This window comes from Parasteatoda tepidariorum, chromosome 1 (assembly GCF_043381705.1).
Source record: "Parasteatoda tepidariorum isolate YZ-2023 chromosome 1, CAS_Ptep_4.0, whole genome shotgun sequence".
Classification (NCBI taxonomy): domain Eukaryota; kingdom Metazoa; phylum Arthropoda; class Arachnida; order Araneae; family Theridiidae; genus Parasteatoda; species Parasteatoda tepidariorum.
Window position 1 is genome coordinate 108,871,716 of NC_092204.1, and position 19,845 is coordinate 108,891,560.

The 19,845-nt window shown below is 31.2% G+C and overlaps 1 protein-coding gene across 1 annotated transcript; it reads right to left on the reverse strand.

The window, feature by feature from the left end:
* Window positions 1-15,929: 15,929 nt before the first annotated feature.
* LOC107449317 (uncharacterized) lies at window positions 15,930-18,500 on the reverse strand. The gene is made up of 2 exons (XM_043053680.1): window positions 17,099-18,500; window positions 15,930-16,975 (listed from the first exon to the last, which is right to left on the reverse strand). Exons 1-2 carry the CDS (start codon window positions 18,498-18,500, stop codon window positions 15,930-15,932), a joined length of 2,448 nt encoding a protein of 815 aa, XP_042909614.1.
* Window positions 18,501-19,845: the final 1,345 nt, after the last annotated feature.

The following is a 19,845-nucleotide window of genomic DNA, read 5'->3' on the forward strand; positions in this document are numbered from 1 at the left end:
GAGCTGTAATTCACGCTCTTTCCTCGTCTCCATTTTCACAATATTCGCTCATTTCTTTTCTACAATTGCCTTATTCTTACTTTTCGTACTTCCAACGAGACAAATTGTGAGAAAACAAACACTAAGTCTTGACTCGCAGTATTACGTACAATTTTGGTTATATTATTTTCTTGCTAAGAAATAATAACTAAGAATAACAAAAAATTACAGAAGAAAATATAATTACTAGTGGAAAATTTCATGAGCCTCAAACATTAAGCTGAAAAAAGGCAAAATATTTCAAGCACTCAAACTAAGGCACCTATTCTCAAGATTCGCCGCACGAGAGTGAGGAAAACAAAACATATTTAAAAGCTGCCAATGTAAAATAAAAAAAAGTAAGAAAAAAATTCATTAGTCAAGGAAGATGATTTTGTACAAAGAGACAAATCAAGATAGGATGCATTTGAATGAAGGATTAGCGCGGAACGAATGAAATACTTAGGACGAAATAAGAAATGAACTATTGTTACAAAACACATCAATGTGGAAGTCTTTAATCTGTTTTTCATTTCATCAATCACGTAAATGGGGTTGGGATAATAGGTGTTTTTCCGTTAGCGTTCGCAATATGTTGAATTTATCCATCTTAATTTTTGAATCTCGAAAACTTTTTTCATTGACACGTATAAAGGAACAGTGTTTGTTTTTCAAAAATTTAGATTACAGCTTTTTTTGGTTTTTGCTGAAAAAACAAAATAGCAAAAACAAAAAATTGCTGTATTTTTACTATAAATAAATAATTGTATTTTTTGAATAATTAATATACAATAATCTTCTATTTTGATTTTTATCATTTTTTAAAGTTACTGAATAAACTTTGGCCGAAATTTAAAGTAAGAAATAGTAAGTAAGAAATAAAAGCATCAATCCCTCAGATTACCATATTTTTAATAGAAAGTTAGCTTTTATTATCATTCTACACCAAAACTTTTTTAACTATTAAATCTATTGATTTAATAATTTTTTTCTTCTAAAATGCGTGTTATGTTTTAACATATACAAGATTGATTTAACATGACATTTTATCCTATTTAAAATGAAATTTGCTGATATAATTCCGTAAATGTAAGGAAAAGTTAAGAAAATACTTAATGTTTGAAAAAAAAAAACAGTTTTTAAATATTTAGTCTTTCAAACTCAGCCTCATTTGTCACGGAAGTCTCAAGAATAATAACTTATCGTTCAGGGTACTTTTAAGTGGCAATTACCTTGATTTACATCAGCAATTTTATATTTAAATGTATTCATTATATTAAATGACAGCTATCATTAGAGTTAAAATGTACTTTTTATTATCCTCAATGTTCCTTCAGAAATAGAGAATATTTAAATTAAGTCTAAAGAAACCATTTTTTTTTCTCTGAATTACAGAGACAAATTTTGCATTTCCAATTTTTTTGTTTCAATTATTTTAAAAGTGGCTGTAAATTTAACTTATTATGAAATAATATATAATATTTATCCATTTTATTTATTTATTATATAGGGGAGAGTGGGGTCAATTGTAACATTTTTTACTTAACTATTTTTAACTAACAAAAAATGCAAATATATTATTAGTATTAATTGACAGACGAGTGAAATAGACTATTCTCCACTAGAAAAAAAACTTATTTTAAATGTTATTATATTAGTTATTAACAGTTTTTGACAGTCGTGTACTTGTTACAATTGTCCCCACTTATTTATACATATTATCATAGTTGTGATATATTTTTTCCTTAATAAAAATAGTCGTGATATTTTAGTAGTAAAAATAATAATGAGCAGAGACCTAAAGGGTTAAACTTTTAACATTAAGGGGTTAAAAATTTTAATTTATGCTGTGAAAGGTGACAAATAAAATAATGCACATGCAACATAATACAAATGATATAGGAAACTATTGGTGGTTCTTAAAGAGTTAAGTAATGGTTTGTAAACATAAGATTATTTATTTTCAGCTGTTACAATCGTCCCTTTACTTATTGTTACAATCGTCCCCAAGACGCCATTTCAGTTTCATTTGCTAAAACCAATGCTAGTTAATTAACAAAACTAATGTACTTTCTTTGAAATGTTGATTAAAGTGTCCACTTACATATTCGGTTAATAATTTTTATTTGTTTAAACAAAATTACTTTGTTACAATGTAATATTCTAATACCAAAAAAGTACTTACGTAGCATGAAAATATCTCTTGTGATGTAACTCTTTCAAAAGTACATAAAAATGGTTACCAGCAGGGGTGTACATGTAGATTTATTAAATACACCTTGTGCGCCACCTAGAAACCAAATCTAGAACCCGACACTCGAAATCTTTGCTCTGTTAAAATCGTACCCTGTTACAATTGACCCCACTCTCCCCTACTTTACAGCCAAAGTGAGAAATGCAAGGATCATGTACGATACCAGACGGTTTTTTTTTCTTTCTTTTTCTCTTTTTGCCCGGTATGAAGTAAAATACATATTAAATATAATACTTTAGTAAAATATTCGATGACAAACACTCCTTATGCAAATCATTTGGTGGATATAAATTAAGGAAAATGAAACAGCTTATCGATTTTCTCTTATTGGTTTCTTTTTTTATATATACTAATAAGTTGAATAAAAAAAGAATGACATTTTCTTCATTCAAAAAAAAAATTTAGAATTAAAAATTTCATTTTAACTGGCTTATTTAGTTATTGNTGTTACAATCGTACCCTGTTACAATTGACCCCACTCTCCCCTACGTTACAGCCAAAGTGAGAAATGCAAGGATCATGTACGATACCAGACGTTTTTTTTTCTTTCTTTTTCTTTTTTTGCCCGGTATGAAGTAAAATACATATTAAGTATAATACTTTGGTAAAATATTCGATGACAAACACTCCTTATGCAAATCATTTGGTGGATATAAATTAAGGAAAATGAAACAGCTTATCGATTTTCTCTTATTGGTTTCTTTTTTTATATATACTAATAAGTTGAATAAAAAAAGAATGACATTTTCTTCATTCAAAAAAAAAATTTAGAATTAAAAATTTCATTTTAACTGGCTTATTTAGTTATTGCTGATGATATCTGCTTAAAAAGATCAACAGTGTATGAAATATTGGACAATATCTATTCAAGTTGAATAAGGAAAACGTCATAAGGAAAACTAAGCAAGCTTAAAGAAATTAACTGTAAACCTGATTGATATCATTTGAATAAATTAGGCAGGGAGATTACCAAAAATTATACATTTCATATTAATACCTATTTGATGCACTAAGAATATACTTCCTTCTTGCACTGATAAATCATAATTATACTTATTAAAAGTATAGAATAATAATATTTCATATTAAGTTATTATCTTATTTGGCATAAGATTCAAGGCTTAGAAAATATATACAATGCCAAATTTATAATTTTGCCGATAAGATATATATATTTGAAATTCAATTTGGTGCCTTAAAATTCACACAAAAATATTTTTTAAAAAAAACAGGCTTCCAATTATGATTTGGAAATATAGCATTTTCATATTACGTATATTATATAGATGTGTAGTGTTTAGTGTACAGTGTGCGCGAAAAAGTAAACAGACCACCCTGAAAAACTTTTGACACAAAGTTCGGATCCTCTCGTTCTAGGACTCAATCCTAATTGCTCGAAGGGCTGACTTAAAAATTACTAATTAATTAGAGCAGACGATATTTGATGGTACGAAATCAGACACAAAAGCGAACTTTATCTTTATAAATGTACTTTTTTTCGAAGGATTCGGATTCTTGACTCCTAAAATATCGGGTACAGCCGCAATCTGGGAAATATAGTCCCGAAAGTCCGGACAGGAAAGAGGTATAAAGTTTGGACACCTCACTGTTAGTTTTATTTTTGGTATATTTCACCATATCTCGAGAAATTTTTAAATGAATTAAACATTTTTAGACACAATTATAAAATTTGCTTATCAAAAGATATTTTCATGCAAAAAAATTATTTTTAGTAAATATTTATTATTATTTTCTTATTTTATTTAATACTAGTGAAAACCTTTTTGAATATTAAGGTATACATTTTTTACATCGTCTTAAAGAATCGAATTACAATACTTTTAAAAACATCTTTGAACAATATCGGGCAAATAGCTCCTTTGAAATGGAATTTTAAAATAGTCATATCTTAATTAGACTCAGGAACAATTCAACCGCTTTGGCTCGCAAATATGAAACGTATTTTGTATATATTTAAGTGCACTTGAAATGTATTTTGAAATGCAAATCTACATTCTCCGAAATGAAGCAAAAATCTGTAATGTTTGCAACTCAAAATTTTTGACAACTAAAAATTTTTCCATTGTTAAACAAAATTAAAATAAAATAATAAATTTTTACTGAAAATTTTTTTTGTTCAAAATTATCTTTGGATGTATGAAATTGTGTGCAGAAATTTTTCTGTTTGCTTGAAAAATTCTCGAGACATGGTAAAATACGCAAAACCAAAAATTATCATTGAGGGTCCTAACTTTGCATCTATCTCCTGACCAAATCATTGGCTTCGAATTTCTACGATTGCGGCCCCTACACTTTGAAACCAAATCTGTCAAAAGAGAAGGTAGGTTTATTCAGAGAAAGTGCTTTTTTGTGTCTGGTTTTGTAACTTAAAATACAGTCTGCTTTAATTAATTAACATATTTGAAATCATCCACTAGAACCGTTAAGATTGAGTCCTAGAATGGGAAGATCTGTTCATTGGATCAAAAGTTATTAAGAGTGAGCTTTTTTTTCTTATTACCCTCTTAATAAGTATATATATATATNTATATATATATATATAAGATCGTAAAGAAAAGTCAATAAGTGTCTCTTTCCGGTTAATTGTCTTTATTCTAGTTTTAATTTTTATGATGTGCATAAAATAAATTTCAATCGAATACGAATGGATTTCGAAAAATCGGACCACTCCATTTTCTATTTTAGTATTCACGCATACGTACTAGATAATATTTTGAAAGTACCGATGGTTTTATTACTCATAATATAAACGGATGTTAAGCTTTTATTCCCAACATATCATATCTTTTAAGGAGATTGAACATATCTTGTAGAAGGACAGAAAAAAATGGATAAGCAAAGAATATATTACAAGTACGCATTAGTATTACTCAAATATTTGAACTCAATTTTCCGAAAAAAGATAGTCCTTGGAACACACTCCAATATTTAAAAAAGCAAAAATGATGAACTTCTTTGGAGCGTGCGTTGAATAGAAAGTCCCTATCGGAAATTTCCCAAACTGATGTGATATGTGCAGCAATTTTTGAAAAGTAATGCATTCAACCATCAGCGATGCAAGATATTAGAGACAGATTTGTATAGGGAAAGGGTTTGGTTTGAATTATATCATCAATATCTTCGAAGTCATGTTGTTCAGAAGAAGCCAAAGGTTTTAGAAAGAAGATCAATCTTTAAATTATAGTAATATATTGTTGTGTGGTGCTTTTTTTCCCTGAAAGTAAAATCACAATGTAAACAGACATAATATAATGCTTTCCACTTAACACAGCTTCGTTGAAAGTGTCTTCCTCGTTTATAGACTTCTAATTTGAAGTTAAAGCAATTTTTTATAATACTAAGTGTATTTCTTTGTATGCATTGTATAATTCGGATAAATGAAACATACCATTGTATTTTTTTATTTAACTTTGTTGCAGTCGCATCTACGATTAATGAGTGACTTTTCTTGATTTGAACTTTTTTCTGATCGATATCACTATAACGTATTCTTATTCCCAAAAAAACCGATGAAATTTCTTTTCTCGCAATAGCAATGTGAAACTGAAACAAACCGAGCTGTAAGTATCACAGAAATGAGAGGTTAGTAGCAAGCTAAGCAAACATTTTTTTTATGTTTTTTCCTTTTTTAATTTTAGTGTTGATCAATAATTTACTCAGGACAGAAAGAGAAAGAGAGAAACAATTTATTGAAATTTCTCGGAATCAGCTACGATCAATAAAAAGTGAGATCAGAAGACACTTTTTAATGTGTCTTTACTTTTGACAGAGAGTTGTTTCCAAATTACAAATTTACTAGCATGTAAGTTGGACAATTTAATTAAATTTCTGTTTACTATATAATAGTTTATACCACAGATGTTGGATTTCGTTGCTTAGGAACTTAAATATTTGATTTAATCACAGGATTTTACCTTGTAATACTACCATTTTATTTAAGCTTATTTTTTGTGCACGTTTTTTTTTAATGTTTGACTTTTAGTTTTGATTTTTATGCATTTTTCAAACTACATACATACGTATTCCTCTTTAATCTAAGTCTAAGCATGGAGCGTTTATCATAGATCTCTCCATCTCATTTGATTTATGGTCAGATATTTTGCCTCTTCCCATATTTTACTTTCTATTTTCAATTCATTTATAATAATCCATTGCCAAATATTTTTTTTAGGACTTCCTCTTTTTCTATTGCTTTATGCTCTGCTTTTCTAAAGATCTCTGCTTTGCACATTCTGTGGACTGACTTAATGCCTGAGATACTTATTAAATTGATGTTAAAAATATTTTAGTTAATAAATTTATTTATTATTATATTTAATAAATATAATATAAAATAAGTTTTTCACGTTATATTTACAATATTGCCTTTTCCTTTATAAATTAGGACAAATTTTACATTATTATAGAAAATTCTAATTTTTGTTTAAGTTATGTTTTGGTAGTCCCAGAATCTTAGACTAACGTAACTGTTTATTTTTTGATTTTTTTTTTTGGATTTATTTAATAGATATAGTAAATCTTCATCAGCTATACCGTCCTTGTTAATTCTACTACGAAGATGCTTTCAAATGCTTACCTCCTCCAGTTTAATATTTTCTGAGAATTTGTCATTTAATTGCTTTGTATTAATTTTCAAAATTTTAGCTTTATTTTGAGCTTTATTCTGTTTTTTTTAAATTTTTTTATTGGCCTTTACCTTTAAAGGGTTAATGCTTAGTTGCATATCTTAATGGATGCTGGTCAGTAACCATAAGTCGAGTACGAAGTCAAGGTTAAAGATATATTTAGCAAGGAGCTGCGGTTTGCTCAGGGGATAGAGCGCTCGCCTCCCAATGAAGAGAAACGGGTTCGAATCTCAGCAGTGGCTGGTAGATACGAATTTCAAACCGGATAGCACCGACCACAATGCTGACATAAAATACCATCAATGGTAAACGGATCATGGGGGAGAGACCCTATGCCATCAAACTAAACGTGAGAGGTTTACGTAATTCAGTATCAGTTCTCCATGTAACGCAAATGAGGGTGTTCTATCAAAAAGTCATCCACGAAGATGAGTTTTCTCCATATATTTGATCCTGGAATTCCCTCACCTTCTAGACTAGATTCAAAATTACGCGGCTACCGCGTTGGGCATTTGTAGCTGTTAACTCGAAATTGGGCCAGCTGTTCAACGACGGTTATAAAATATAAAATAAAATAACAATCAAGAAGATTGTTGGAGAATGTATACAGTCTTCTCTAACACATATATCAATCTTGAAAGATTCTGATTGTAGACCAGCATGAATAACTCGTATATGGTAAATTTTATGTATGTTTTCTAAAATTGGATCCATGGTAGTCCAGTGATTGGAAAATCAGACTGCTGTCCGAAAGCACAGATGTTGGATCCTCGACTCAACAATAGAGTCTCCTTGAGATCCCATCGAATACATGCGATATACGTGCTTGTGAAATCCGTGGAATTGAAAGTCTTGTGGTCGGTCGCCATGGGTAAAGGGATTTTTCTTTACCAGAAAATTTCCGTCCCCTTCAGATCTATGACTGAACTGAGGAAGTAATTTCACGAATGAGATCCTCTCTGCAGAGTAACAAAATTGGTATGTTATATCCTCGGATGAACCGCAGGAACACTTCCCGGACTATTGCTAATAGCCCATTTTGCAGCTCTAGTGTGATGCAAAATGGGCTATTGGCAATAGTCCGGATACTTACTTACCTTTTTTGATATTGTTCACTAAACATTCAGGAATTCCATTGCACTTCAACGTGTTCCAGAATGTTCCATGATGTAAAGTGACGAAAGTGTAAAGGACTGTGTTCATTTCCATTCAATAAATTGTTTGACAGTAATTCTTTGCTACGTGGTCAACACAACACATTGTCAGTTAATCTCGAAACTTGCTGGTTCTAGTCGCAGGCGTTTGCTATCTTCCATGCTTCCCAACAATAATCTAGCGAAAATGTCGCTACATACATTTAACCCACTCATGGTTCTGCAAGTTTATAAAGTCGTATTTTAATCCGCAGTCCTCTCCACATAGCAAAAGCGGTTTTAAATGTTATTAGATACGGAAGAAGAGTAAAGGAGATAAACATTNGCCGCGTCCAGTTCAGGCACGCTAAGGACGATGGTCTGTCCAGATGGTTCATTCTTCCGATGAAGAAGTTTTAATCCGCAGTCCTCTCCACATAGCAAAAGCGGTTTTAAATGTTATTAGATATGGAAGAAGAGTAAAGGAGATAAACATTCTCCCGATTTTGCCCTTTCTTCTAAGCAGCCAGTGGGTTAATAAAGTGAATCCCGTTCAGATGCTATATAACGCCAAATTACCTTTTTTAGGCATTTGACCTAGTCATTAGACGACTTTTCGTATTTCATGATTTCATTAAACAGGACAGTTAAAAGCTTTTTCCGACCTTTCTTTGAAGAGTTCACCATGTTGGTTATCGCTGCCAGCAGTTTTTCCACATTCTAGCAATTTAATTAGTTGCATAACCTCAAGCTGTGTTATCGATGTTGTGCCAATGTCCAGTTGTCTGGAATATCTCTCAAAACAACAAGATAAGGTCTGTTTAAGTTTCTTTTTTTCTATGAGCAATTTATTTTTTTGGTTTGATCTTCTTTTGATGTAAGTTTTAAAGCTTGTCTGTTCGTAACTGATCTCTCAGTTGCTCGTTTCTTTCAAACAATTTCTTAAGTGATCATACAGATCATACATTCATTTTATCAGTCAGCTTTTATAAGTCTGCGTTTTCAGTTGATGTAGCCATATCTTCTTAATAATTTCTATTATCTCGTCTTGTAAATTTTCGAAGAAACCGGATTAATAATTAGTTTATCAAAATGATTTTAAGTTTTCATTTAACTCTAATATTTAAGTTTAGAATTCCTAAGATTCAGGTAAACTGAAGTATCACAAATATTATAAATTAACTCGTAATGCACATTTACTTATTTTTGAATATTTTATCATTTTCTGAAGATAAAGTTAATATAATTATCCTGAATATACAATTACGTTATTTAAAACGCTTAATGTTAAGAAATTCAAGCTTTAATTTAAAATTTGAAATTATCAGAGCAGTTTATTTAAGTCATTTTAACGAGATATAGGAGCGAGAACATACTTCTAAATATACGAGATAACAAGAACATAAATACGAGAAATAAATTTGAAATACAAGATCTAATTGGCAAATTAGGATCTCAATTAATTCTAACGAGGAAAATTATTCATTTTAATATTTTTTTACGCATCTAGGATTATTTTCGATTTGCTGTATTTTTGTTAAATTCATATTTGAATTTCTCATTGAGGCAAAACAAACTGAGTTCATTTAAAAAATTTATTATTTAGGTTCTTTGAAAAATTGCCACGAACTACAAATTTTTTTTAAATTAATTCAAAAAGCATATTTTATGTGCTGCAGCAAAGATATATAGATTTCGGAGATAGATTTTCCTTAACCTAAATTAAATATATATTTACATAATTCTTTTTAACGCCTCACGAACCTCTTAAATGACTTGAATAAAAAATAAAATGAATTTTATTTTGGAAACTTTGTTTATGAAATATATTGCTTTAATGATATTATCAATGATTAAGACATAATGTCATGAAAATATGTTGTTTTTACAGTGGAAATGCAATAACAACCTTTAAATAACAATAATTTTTAATGAAAGGAATGAATGTTATCTGTACAAACCGTCAATATCATTAAGAGGTACATTTTTTTACATTAAAAGAGAATTTATGTAGAAACGTTATTTTTAATATATTTTTCATGACATATTCAGATTCTGCCCCATTGCCATAAGAATGAGTTGCCTCTAATGGAAACAAACAGAAAAAGTCAATAAAACAACAATCATTCTAATTAATAGAGTATATGGTGCTTGTAAAAACAATCGATATATTTATCAATGTGCTACTTTATATATTCATTTGCCAAACTTTGAACAGTTAAACACTAGCAGACATTACCTCATACTGACAAAATTAATCGCTAAGGTGGTAGAAAGAATATTAATGTTGGATAAACTTGAGAGGTTTTAATAGTTTCCATAGTAACTTACATCAAATATCGTTTTTTTTTTTTCAAATTAAATCCCCCACAATATTGGAGTTCCAACCAGTGTTACTTGTCTGCTCAGTGAGAAAAAACTAAATAAATTTATACATGCGTTACGATTTAGGTTTTTGTTTTTATTGATGAAATAAATCGTAAAAAACAACCAAAGAAGAATGAGGAATTTGTTCTTTGTAAATCATTGCAAAGGTAATCATTATAAAGCAATTATTACAGAGGCAATCATACAGGTAGACATTACTAAGGTAAATATATTATATTTAAAATAGTAGCTTTTTCCGATTTTAAAGGCAGCATATAGTTAAAAGATAGACTGAATAAAAGATAGATAGAAAGATAGAAAAGCAAAATATCAGTTAAAAAATATACTGTTTGTATAACAAATTATTTTCAAAGTTTATTCAATTTTTAATAGAGGCTTCGAATTCAAATTTCATTTTTTTTTTTCAATTTCATCTCCAATCGTTTTTAATCATTTTTACTTCATTTTAAGATCTAAATGATATACATGGAAAGTCATTTGTATGGTTTATTAAGTTGCTGAACTTTTTGTTGCTGAATGAGGCAAATGTATGTACAGAGCACAAAAAAAGAATAATTTTTGATTTAATGATCTGATTTTCATGTTCTAGAACTAAATCTTAATGGCTAGAGGGAGTGAAATTAAATGTGCTAATTAATAAGCGCAGACGATATTTGTAGTTACGAAATCAGACACATAAACGTACTTTCTCAGAATAAACATACCTTTTTTTTTTCGACACATTCTGATTTCTGACCCCCAAGATATAGGATGTTGCGCAATCAGGGAAATATATGTTCCCCACAGTTTGGTCAGGAAAGCTGTGCAAACTTTGAATCCTCAATGTTATTCATTTATTAATTTTTTTCGCATTTCATCATATCTTGCGAAAATTTTAAGCAATTTGAAAATTTTTTAGACACAATTATAAATTCGTCTATTCAAAGGTAATTTCATACAAAAAATAATTTTTAGTAATTAGTTATTATTTTTTATTATTTTATTTAAGAATGGTGAAAACAAATTTGCATTTTGAGATACATAATTTTTTGCCTCATTTTAAATAATGTAATTTTATGTGACAAAATATAAAATTTGAGCAAAATTGGTTGAAACTTTCCTGAGAAATAGAATTTCAAAAAAGTCAGATTGTTGAAATTCGATTTCGCAGGAACTATTTGGCTGATTTTGCTAAAGTATTGTATTTAGCTAAGTAAATTACATTCGTTAAAATGATGAAAGAGTTGTACCTTACAATTCGAAAAATGTTTCACTGTTCTTAAATTAAATAATAAAAAATAATAGATATTTAGTAAAAGTTATTTTTGCATGGAATTAACTTTGGTTAATGAATTTTATAATTGAGAGGAAAATGTTTTTGAATTCACTTTAAAAGGTTTCTAGATATAGCGAAGTATGCAGAAAGTAAAAGTAACATTAAGGAATCCTATGTCTGGAATGCTCAAGTAACCAAACTATGGGGACCATCATTCCAAATTTGCTGCTACCCCTATATCTTTTGGTCATAAATCCCAATCCGTCAAAAAAGAGGTATGTTTTTCAGAGAAAGCACTTTTTTGTGTCTGATTACAAAATATCGTCTGCACTTATTTATTAGCATATTTGAGTTCACCCTCTCGAGCCATTAAGATTGAATTCAAGTATATGAAGATCCAAGCACTAGGTCAAAAGCTATTCAGGTTGACCCGTTTTCTGACGCACTACATTGTGCCACACTGTACTATTATTGCTATATGAAAACAAATTTATGAGCCTTTTCTGTAAAAGAAGTCATTTAAAAAAGAAGTTTAACGTATGAACACTGAAGACCCGTGTTTAGATAAAGAAAAATCCGTGGAAAAAAAACCTGTTTTATAACAAAAGTTAGTAACTTCTTTTATGCACGGAAAAATATATCTTTAAAAGATATATTTCTATTTACAATATAAAAATTTTGCATCCTATACAAAAGGTACAAGAACATTGTACCTTTTCTTAATCCATATAAGATAAAGAAATACATATGATTGGCCCATCAGAGAAATTAAAGGCAAAATAAATTTCAGAATTTTGAAACTCTTAAAATGGCAAATGCTTCTTCTAAGCAATATGTAGGGCATTAAAGGACACCACCTTTGACTTACAATGATTTGAATTTAGTTTGGGATAAAATGTTATTTTTTGCATTATTTTTTAACAAATTGGTTACAATTTATTAAAAAATGATTTTAAGAAACAAGAAGTTAAATTTTACGAAAAATGAAATTTATGAAAAAAGTGCATTAGTGATTAACATAGAAAGCACTTTGAGTGCATTTCTATTTTATCATTTTACGTACGTATATGAAAGTTATTTTATAGTTTGACCGATAAACCACAAAATAAAAATTTCATTTTGCCCTTTCTATTCTGAATTGAAATATATATTGTTCAGAGTATCAATCTTCCACCGACTAAGTGTTTTCTGATAGAGTTTCAATAAACATAGGATTATTTTTTTCCAAACCTTTTTGACAGTTATCGGTTTAGTTCATTCCCCATAAATATCATAGATTTTTTTTTAATACTTTCAAAAGCGCTTAGAATCTGCATTTAAATATAGCATCATATTCATAAAAAAATATCTCTGAATATGATGCTTAAATATAGCATCATATTCATAAAAAAAAATCAAGGAGAGTTTGTTGGACGATGGAGAAATATTTTGGGAAAAAAAGGATTTTTTGATAAATATTTAAAATAAATAGAGTACCTTTAAAGTTTTGTGTTACATTTACCAGTGTTTAAATAGATCCTTTTACTTTTTCACTCATCATTTTTATGTCCATGCAGGTAAAATACCTGCATAGAATGATTATAAATAAGATGGAAAATAGCTCTATTTCAAGAAACGGGGCATAAATGAGACATTTCTGATCATACAATTTTGCATAAGGTTTAAAAGAGGTAATAAAAAATTTAAGTTTTTATAAATAAGACAGACAGTTTTTTATTTAAGCCTATGCATTTTGTGATAAAATATATGAGATCAAAACCAGTTTGATAGGTCTAATACACAGCTTAACAATCATGAGTTAAAGAGCTTCCCGATATAAAAAGCAAAATGTTTCTATTTACACATATTTAATGTGTCTGACATTATTATCTGAAAAAGTGAAGATAGATTTTGTATATAAATTATCAATTTTATCTATTTTCATTATTCATATAAATCATTATTATTTTTAGTTTTAGTAACATGTAAGCTTTCCTTCTACTAGGAGGCTCCACTCCCCACTTGCTTTGCAAATCAGCCCCGTCATGTTATTTTATGTGTTATAATTTCTGCGACTCCACTTGTGGCTGTGCTAATAATTTTTCTTTAATGGTAGTTAACTCACGCCGAATTTTTTTTAAACAAACATATTTTTCCAAGAAGAAAAAGTCCCGCAGTGGACTGATCGTTAAGACACGGTTCCCAGCAGATCACCGAAGTCAAGCATCACTGGCTACGGTCAGTGTGTGGATGGGTGACCACTTGGATCTGTCAGCGTAGGGACCGAGGGTGTGCGGTATTGGTCCTCGTTGAACTGTGCTACCGTAAAGTGTTCGACTTCGCACGCAGGTCGTAGGGCTACAGAAGCGGGGGTGCCATCCCCTCCGCTGAGGATCAAAATTGTGATGGCATGTCTTCGGATCATCCTCCGGGATGCTTCCCAGACCGTCGCCAATAGCCCATTGTGCAGCTCTAGTGTGACGTAAATTAACAACAACAGCCAAGAAGAAAAAATGGATATTAAGAATTTAATTCGTCTGTATGACCCGATATGCATCGGTTTAAATTACTTGTGTTTAGTTGCGGACAAGTTCTAATTTATTTAAAAATGACTACATTACCCTTGCTAATACTGGAAAAAATATTTTCAAAAATTACGGAGAATCCGAAGTAGTTGGAGGTGTTTTGGTACCAAAACAAAATGTAGCTGTCAGTTGGACACCCAAAACAGCTAGGATGATTGCGCATTTAACGATTTTTTAATATAGAAAGGATTTTTTAATGAAAGATTCATTAATAAAATTTTTAAGTATAAGAAAATTTTTAAATTTATAATTGAGTCATAGTGACTCGGATAGAACGTTCGCCTTCCATGAGGTGAACCGCAGAAAATTCCAGCAATGGCTGGTCGATAGAAATTCTGCACTCGGCTTGCACCGACCGCAGTGTTGACGCGTAAAACATCCTCAGTAATAGACGAATCATGGGTTAGAGCCCCCTTGCCGTAAGGTTAATTGTGAGAAGCTTTCGCGGTTTTTCTCTTCATGTGAAGCAAATGCGGGTAAGTTCCATCAAAAAGTCCTCCACGAAAGCAAATTTTTCCAATCTTTGACCCAGGAGTTCCCTTGTCCTCTGGATTGGGTTCAAAATGTCAAGGCTACTGAGTTGAACATTAGTAGTCGTTAACCGAAAATTGGGTCGACTGTTGAATGAAGGTCATAAAAAAATTATAAAATAAATTTTCGAATTAATAACTATTCATTTAATTATTTTAATTGCGCAGCTATTTCTTCTTATATTGTACTCTTAGATAATTTTCTGTGTTTAAATGTTTCCTACCAATAGCAAAAATTGAATACAAATAATTCAACACAAGCTCTTTAGATAATTTTCAGAATTCTTTAATTGTGATAAATACAGATGTTTTTTGCCACTGGGGCATTGTGTATCCAATAATGAGCTTTAAAAAAATTTGTAAAATGTTATATTGGCATATTTGCAACTCTTTATGGATTATACTAAATCTTGAAAAACTTGATGTTTGAAAAGCAGCCGATCAGGTGGCCGAGTGGTTAGCTTGCCTGACTGCGGAGCCGATGGTTGCGGGTTCGAATCCCACTCAGGGCATGGATGTTTCTTTCTCTCTCTGTGTTCTATGTCCTTTCTTCTGTATGATTGTTTGAATGTAACCCGCCCTATGAACGGGTTTGTGGTTGTATGACGTGGGCAACGCTACTCCACCACCGTGGCTTAGCCATAAGTGCTCACTGAGTAACGAAAAGTGTCAATTTTTAAGCAAAAAACTGAAGAAAACTATTTCTATAAAACAAGGTAAGTTCTACTTACCCCGTTCTCCAGGACTGCCACTGTTATTGGAGGTAATAAATGTCAATTTGTAAAGTCATCAAGGACTCTAACATGTTTTATAGACAATCACTTTAATAATAACGAAATTAGATAACACAACCAAAAAGAATAAACAATTAACAATTAAGCTTCAATCATTTACGGAGCTAAAAAAGCTCGTTCGACATCATCGAGATCTTAACATCAACTAGTGGCGCTGTGGGAGCACCAAAACAACATGCGCAGAAGACAGCTATAGGGGGAATTCTCGACATTCTCCCACCTTTGGATTCGAAGACAAACCTTTTTGAATCCAAACAGAAATCTTAGTCTATATGGTCCACCTGGAAAAAAACTGAACGAATAAAATTATTAGCAAAATGGTTACATTATTAATGAATTAAGCACAGTTAAAGTCTCTTAGTTGGTTCCAATGATCGTCCATAACGAGAGTATCGAACTTCTTTATTGGCAGGGAATAAATCCTTGTTGTGACAAGGACTCTCATCATGTCTACCAGAATTGTTCACAGATGGAAAGTCATTTGCTTTCACTTCCAGCGGAAAAAGTCTTTGTATAGGTCTTAATAGTTTCCCAGATTGGGTCTTAAGTTCCACTAAACGGATTCTCCCATCCTTTCCTGGATAAGTCCTTTCAACTTTGGCCAATGGCCAGAGTATTCTTTTATGGTTGGAATCTCCGATTAGCACAAGATCTCCTTCTTTGATAGACGACTCCCTTTTAATTTTAGAATTATCTTTAAGCAAACCTAGATATTCAATTCTGAATCGGTTTCGCAGGTCTTGTCGCAATTTTAACCGATAAGAATATCTTTTGTTCAATTTTTTTGAATCAATTAGGTCAAGTTCAGGAACACCAATTTCTTTAATTTCCTGTAGAAACATGGATGGCGTGAGCGCTGACAGATCTTCGGGATCTTCTGAAAGATACGTTATAGGACGGGAATTAATTAAACTTTCCGCGTCGCATAATACTGTAGCTAACTCTTCTTCATTCAAACAAGCTCGTCCTAGAACCTTTCTCAGGATGCCTTTCAAAACTCCTATTAATCTTTCGAAGAAGCCTCCCCACCAAGGGGCAGAGGGAGGATTAAATTTCCATGAAATTCGTTTCCTTGAAGCAAAGTCTTCAATTTCGTTCCAATTAATGTTCTTCAAAAGATTTGCCGTTCCCACAAGATTTGTCCCATTGTCAGAGTATACAGTGGACGGGTGTCCTCTGCGAGCAATAAATCGGCGAAGGGCCAAGATGAAACAATCTGTTGACAGGGACGATACTACTTCGAGGTGTACCGCTCGGTAGATGGCACAAGTGAAGAGTACCACCCAGCCTTTTTTATCTTCTTTTAAAATCAGATGCCCGCACAGGTCAACACCTCTAATTTCAAAAATAGCTGCGTCTCTGACTCGATCTTCTGGGAGTGGAATGCTTACGGCTTCCAATGGTTTAACCGAGAATCTTTTGCACTTGAAGCATTATTTTACGACGTTTCGAATTGTCTTTCTGGTTTTAATAATCCAAAACGACTCTCTAAAGTGAGACATCAAAGTTTGAATACCGTCATGTTTCAGTTCAATATGTTTGTCCATTATTAATTTTTCCACCAAATCATGCTTGCTAGTCAATAATATAGGGAATCTAAAAGTTTCTAAGTCTTTTCTCGATGTTATTCTTGTCTCAACTCGAAAGAGACCATCGCTGTCTTTCACAGTTCGAAAATTTATCTTTCCATTAAAAGATTCTCTTTGAATTTCTTTCAAAACGAACTTCTCGGATGCTTCGATCTCTTCTACCTCCAATTTTCCCTTCTTTCTATCACTATAATTTCTTAGAGTATTTTTATAAAATCGGATGACGTAGGCCATGATTCTCACAATTTTATTGAAGGAAGACCTCTTATGGAAGATTTCAAAGGTATTAGTTGTTAAATTTGTGGCTGAGGATATAGTTCGTTTTCTTTCTGAACGAACTACTTCAATATCCGGAGAAAGTTTACTAGCTGGCCAATTCTCGAATGGCAGTTTTAAAAATTGGGGGGCCTCCCACCAATGGGATTTCAATAAATCTTTAGAATTGCATCCCCGCGAGGGCAAATCTGCGGGATTATACTTTCCTTGAATATGTCGCCAAGCCTCCGGATCCGTAAGTTTTCGAATTTCATTGACTCTGTTAGCAACAAAAGGGGCCCAGTTATATTGCTTTTTAATGCAGTATAAAGCGTTCATTAAGGCAGTGTAGAAAAAGGTTCGCACATTCTTCATATTCAAATCATCTCTTACAGTGTAAGCGAGCCTGGCTCCAATGGTACACGCGAGAATTTCTAATCTAGGAATTGTTATCGATTTTAGGGGTGCTACCTTGGATTTAGCCTGTAAGAGTTGACAGTTAACTATTCCCCCTTTAACATTTCTAATAAAAATTGAAGCCGCGTAAGCCGATTTGCTCGCGTCTACGAAGACATGCAGAGTAGAATTTTCATCTAGATCAGGTGTTTTTCTAGGGATTTCTATTTCTTTCAGATATTTTAATTCATTAGCCCACTTTAGAAATTTATTCCTCAGATTATCCGGAAGTCCTGTATACCAATTAATTTTCACCTTCCAACATTCCTGCAAGATTAATTTAGGAACTAGTGTGACAGGACTTGTAAACCCAATAGGGTCAAAAATTCGGCTTAACATAGATAATACATTTCGTTTACTCGGAATGGGTTGATTTTCCTCATTCATCTCACAAGGTAAAGTATCCCTGTATAAATTCCATTTAAGGCCCAATACTGAAACGATTTCTTCATAATTATCTCCAGACAAAATTGAGGTTTCCTCATCACTATCTGGCCGATTATGTTTCGAACCCCTTAGGTCAAATTGTGCTGAAGCCATTAATTCTTTAGACACCGTAATGAAAGAATTTAACTCGTCAATAGTGTTCACGCTTGCAACACAATTGTCTACATTCATGGAATCGTTAAGTTTCTATAAATCAAGGTAAGTTCGACTTACCCCGTTCTCCAGGACAGCCCCTGTTATTGGAGGTAATAAATGTCAATTTGTTAAGTCATAAAGGACTCTAACATGTTTTATAGACAATCACTTTAATAATAACGGAATTAGATAACTCAACCAAAAAGAATAAACAATTAACAATTAAGCTTCAATCATTTACAGAGCTAAAAAAGCTCGTTCGACATCATCGAGATCTTAACATCAACTAGTGGCGCTGTGGGCGCACCAAAACAACATGCGCAGAAGACAGCTATAGTGGGAATTCTCGACAATAAGAGAGTAGCAATTCTGGCATTTCTGAGGCCAATGGGACATAGACCCAAGTGCCCGCCATTAACCGAAAAAAAATGTTTGAAAAAGATTAACTATTAATTAATGAGTAACCATATTTGTTTTACATTTCATTTAACAATTCATTTATTTCTGCCAAACTTTTCGGAGCAGATTTTAACAAAATATGTTATTTTCCATCTTTTTTTTTTTACCTTTTTCTTGTTTATTATGTTTGTTAGTAATTTTTCTAGTTTAACAGACAATATTTATTTTTTTGAAAAAGAAAAACTCCCATTACCCTAATAGTCTTAGACATTTAGAGCAGCAAAAATATTGATGATTTTTAACAAAAAAATAAATTATTTTAATTTGTTTAGTTATTTATTTCATTGATGTATGGCTGTTTCTCCAAAACCTTATAATATTATGCTCAAACAAAATATACGATTGGTTTGAGATAGAAAGTCCTTATTTTCTTTAAGACATAATTCTTTAAGATAATTCATTTAAGACATAATTCTCCCCTTGCATTTTCATGCATATAAAAAAGTTTATTCATTCACAATTTCCAAAAAAGAATTAACAATAACAAAAAAGTCACTTCATTTTGTAATTTTCCAGACAATATTGGTAACGGTTTACTTTTTTTTTATAGTTTTCATTTCTATACCTTTAGTAACAAAAGCAAAACTGAGAAGTAAATTTCACCGAATAAGCAGTTTTCATGTCATGCTCTGAGGTATCATGATAAAATTTCTAAATTGTACTACATTTACCGAATTTTTGCACACATTTTAAAACCTTATTTCATTGTTCATTTCACAAAAATTATTACCAAAGCATTTCAATAAAAATTACCAAGGTTTCGATGTTCCAATAGAGCCATAATCACTGTAAATTTAACCATACATACTTAGTTTTGCCCATATTTTTTCTTCTTACTGTGAAAAGTTTATAATTTTTGCATCTTTTATTTGTAAAAACCTTTTTTTAGATTCCATTCATTAATTTTTTACCAATCTTTCTT

Coding starts and splice junctions, on each gene's coding strand:
- LOC107449317 (XM_043053680.1), bottom strand. CDS start 18,500: ATGAATGTAGACAATTGTGTTGCAAGCGTGAACACTATTGACGAGTTA. Junction 16,976..17,098: donor TATTGAACTGAAACATGACG/GTATTCAAACTT, acceptor AACCATTGGAAG/CCGTAAGCATTCCACTCCCA.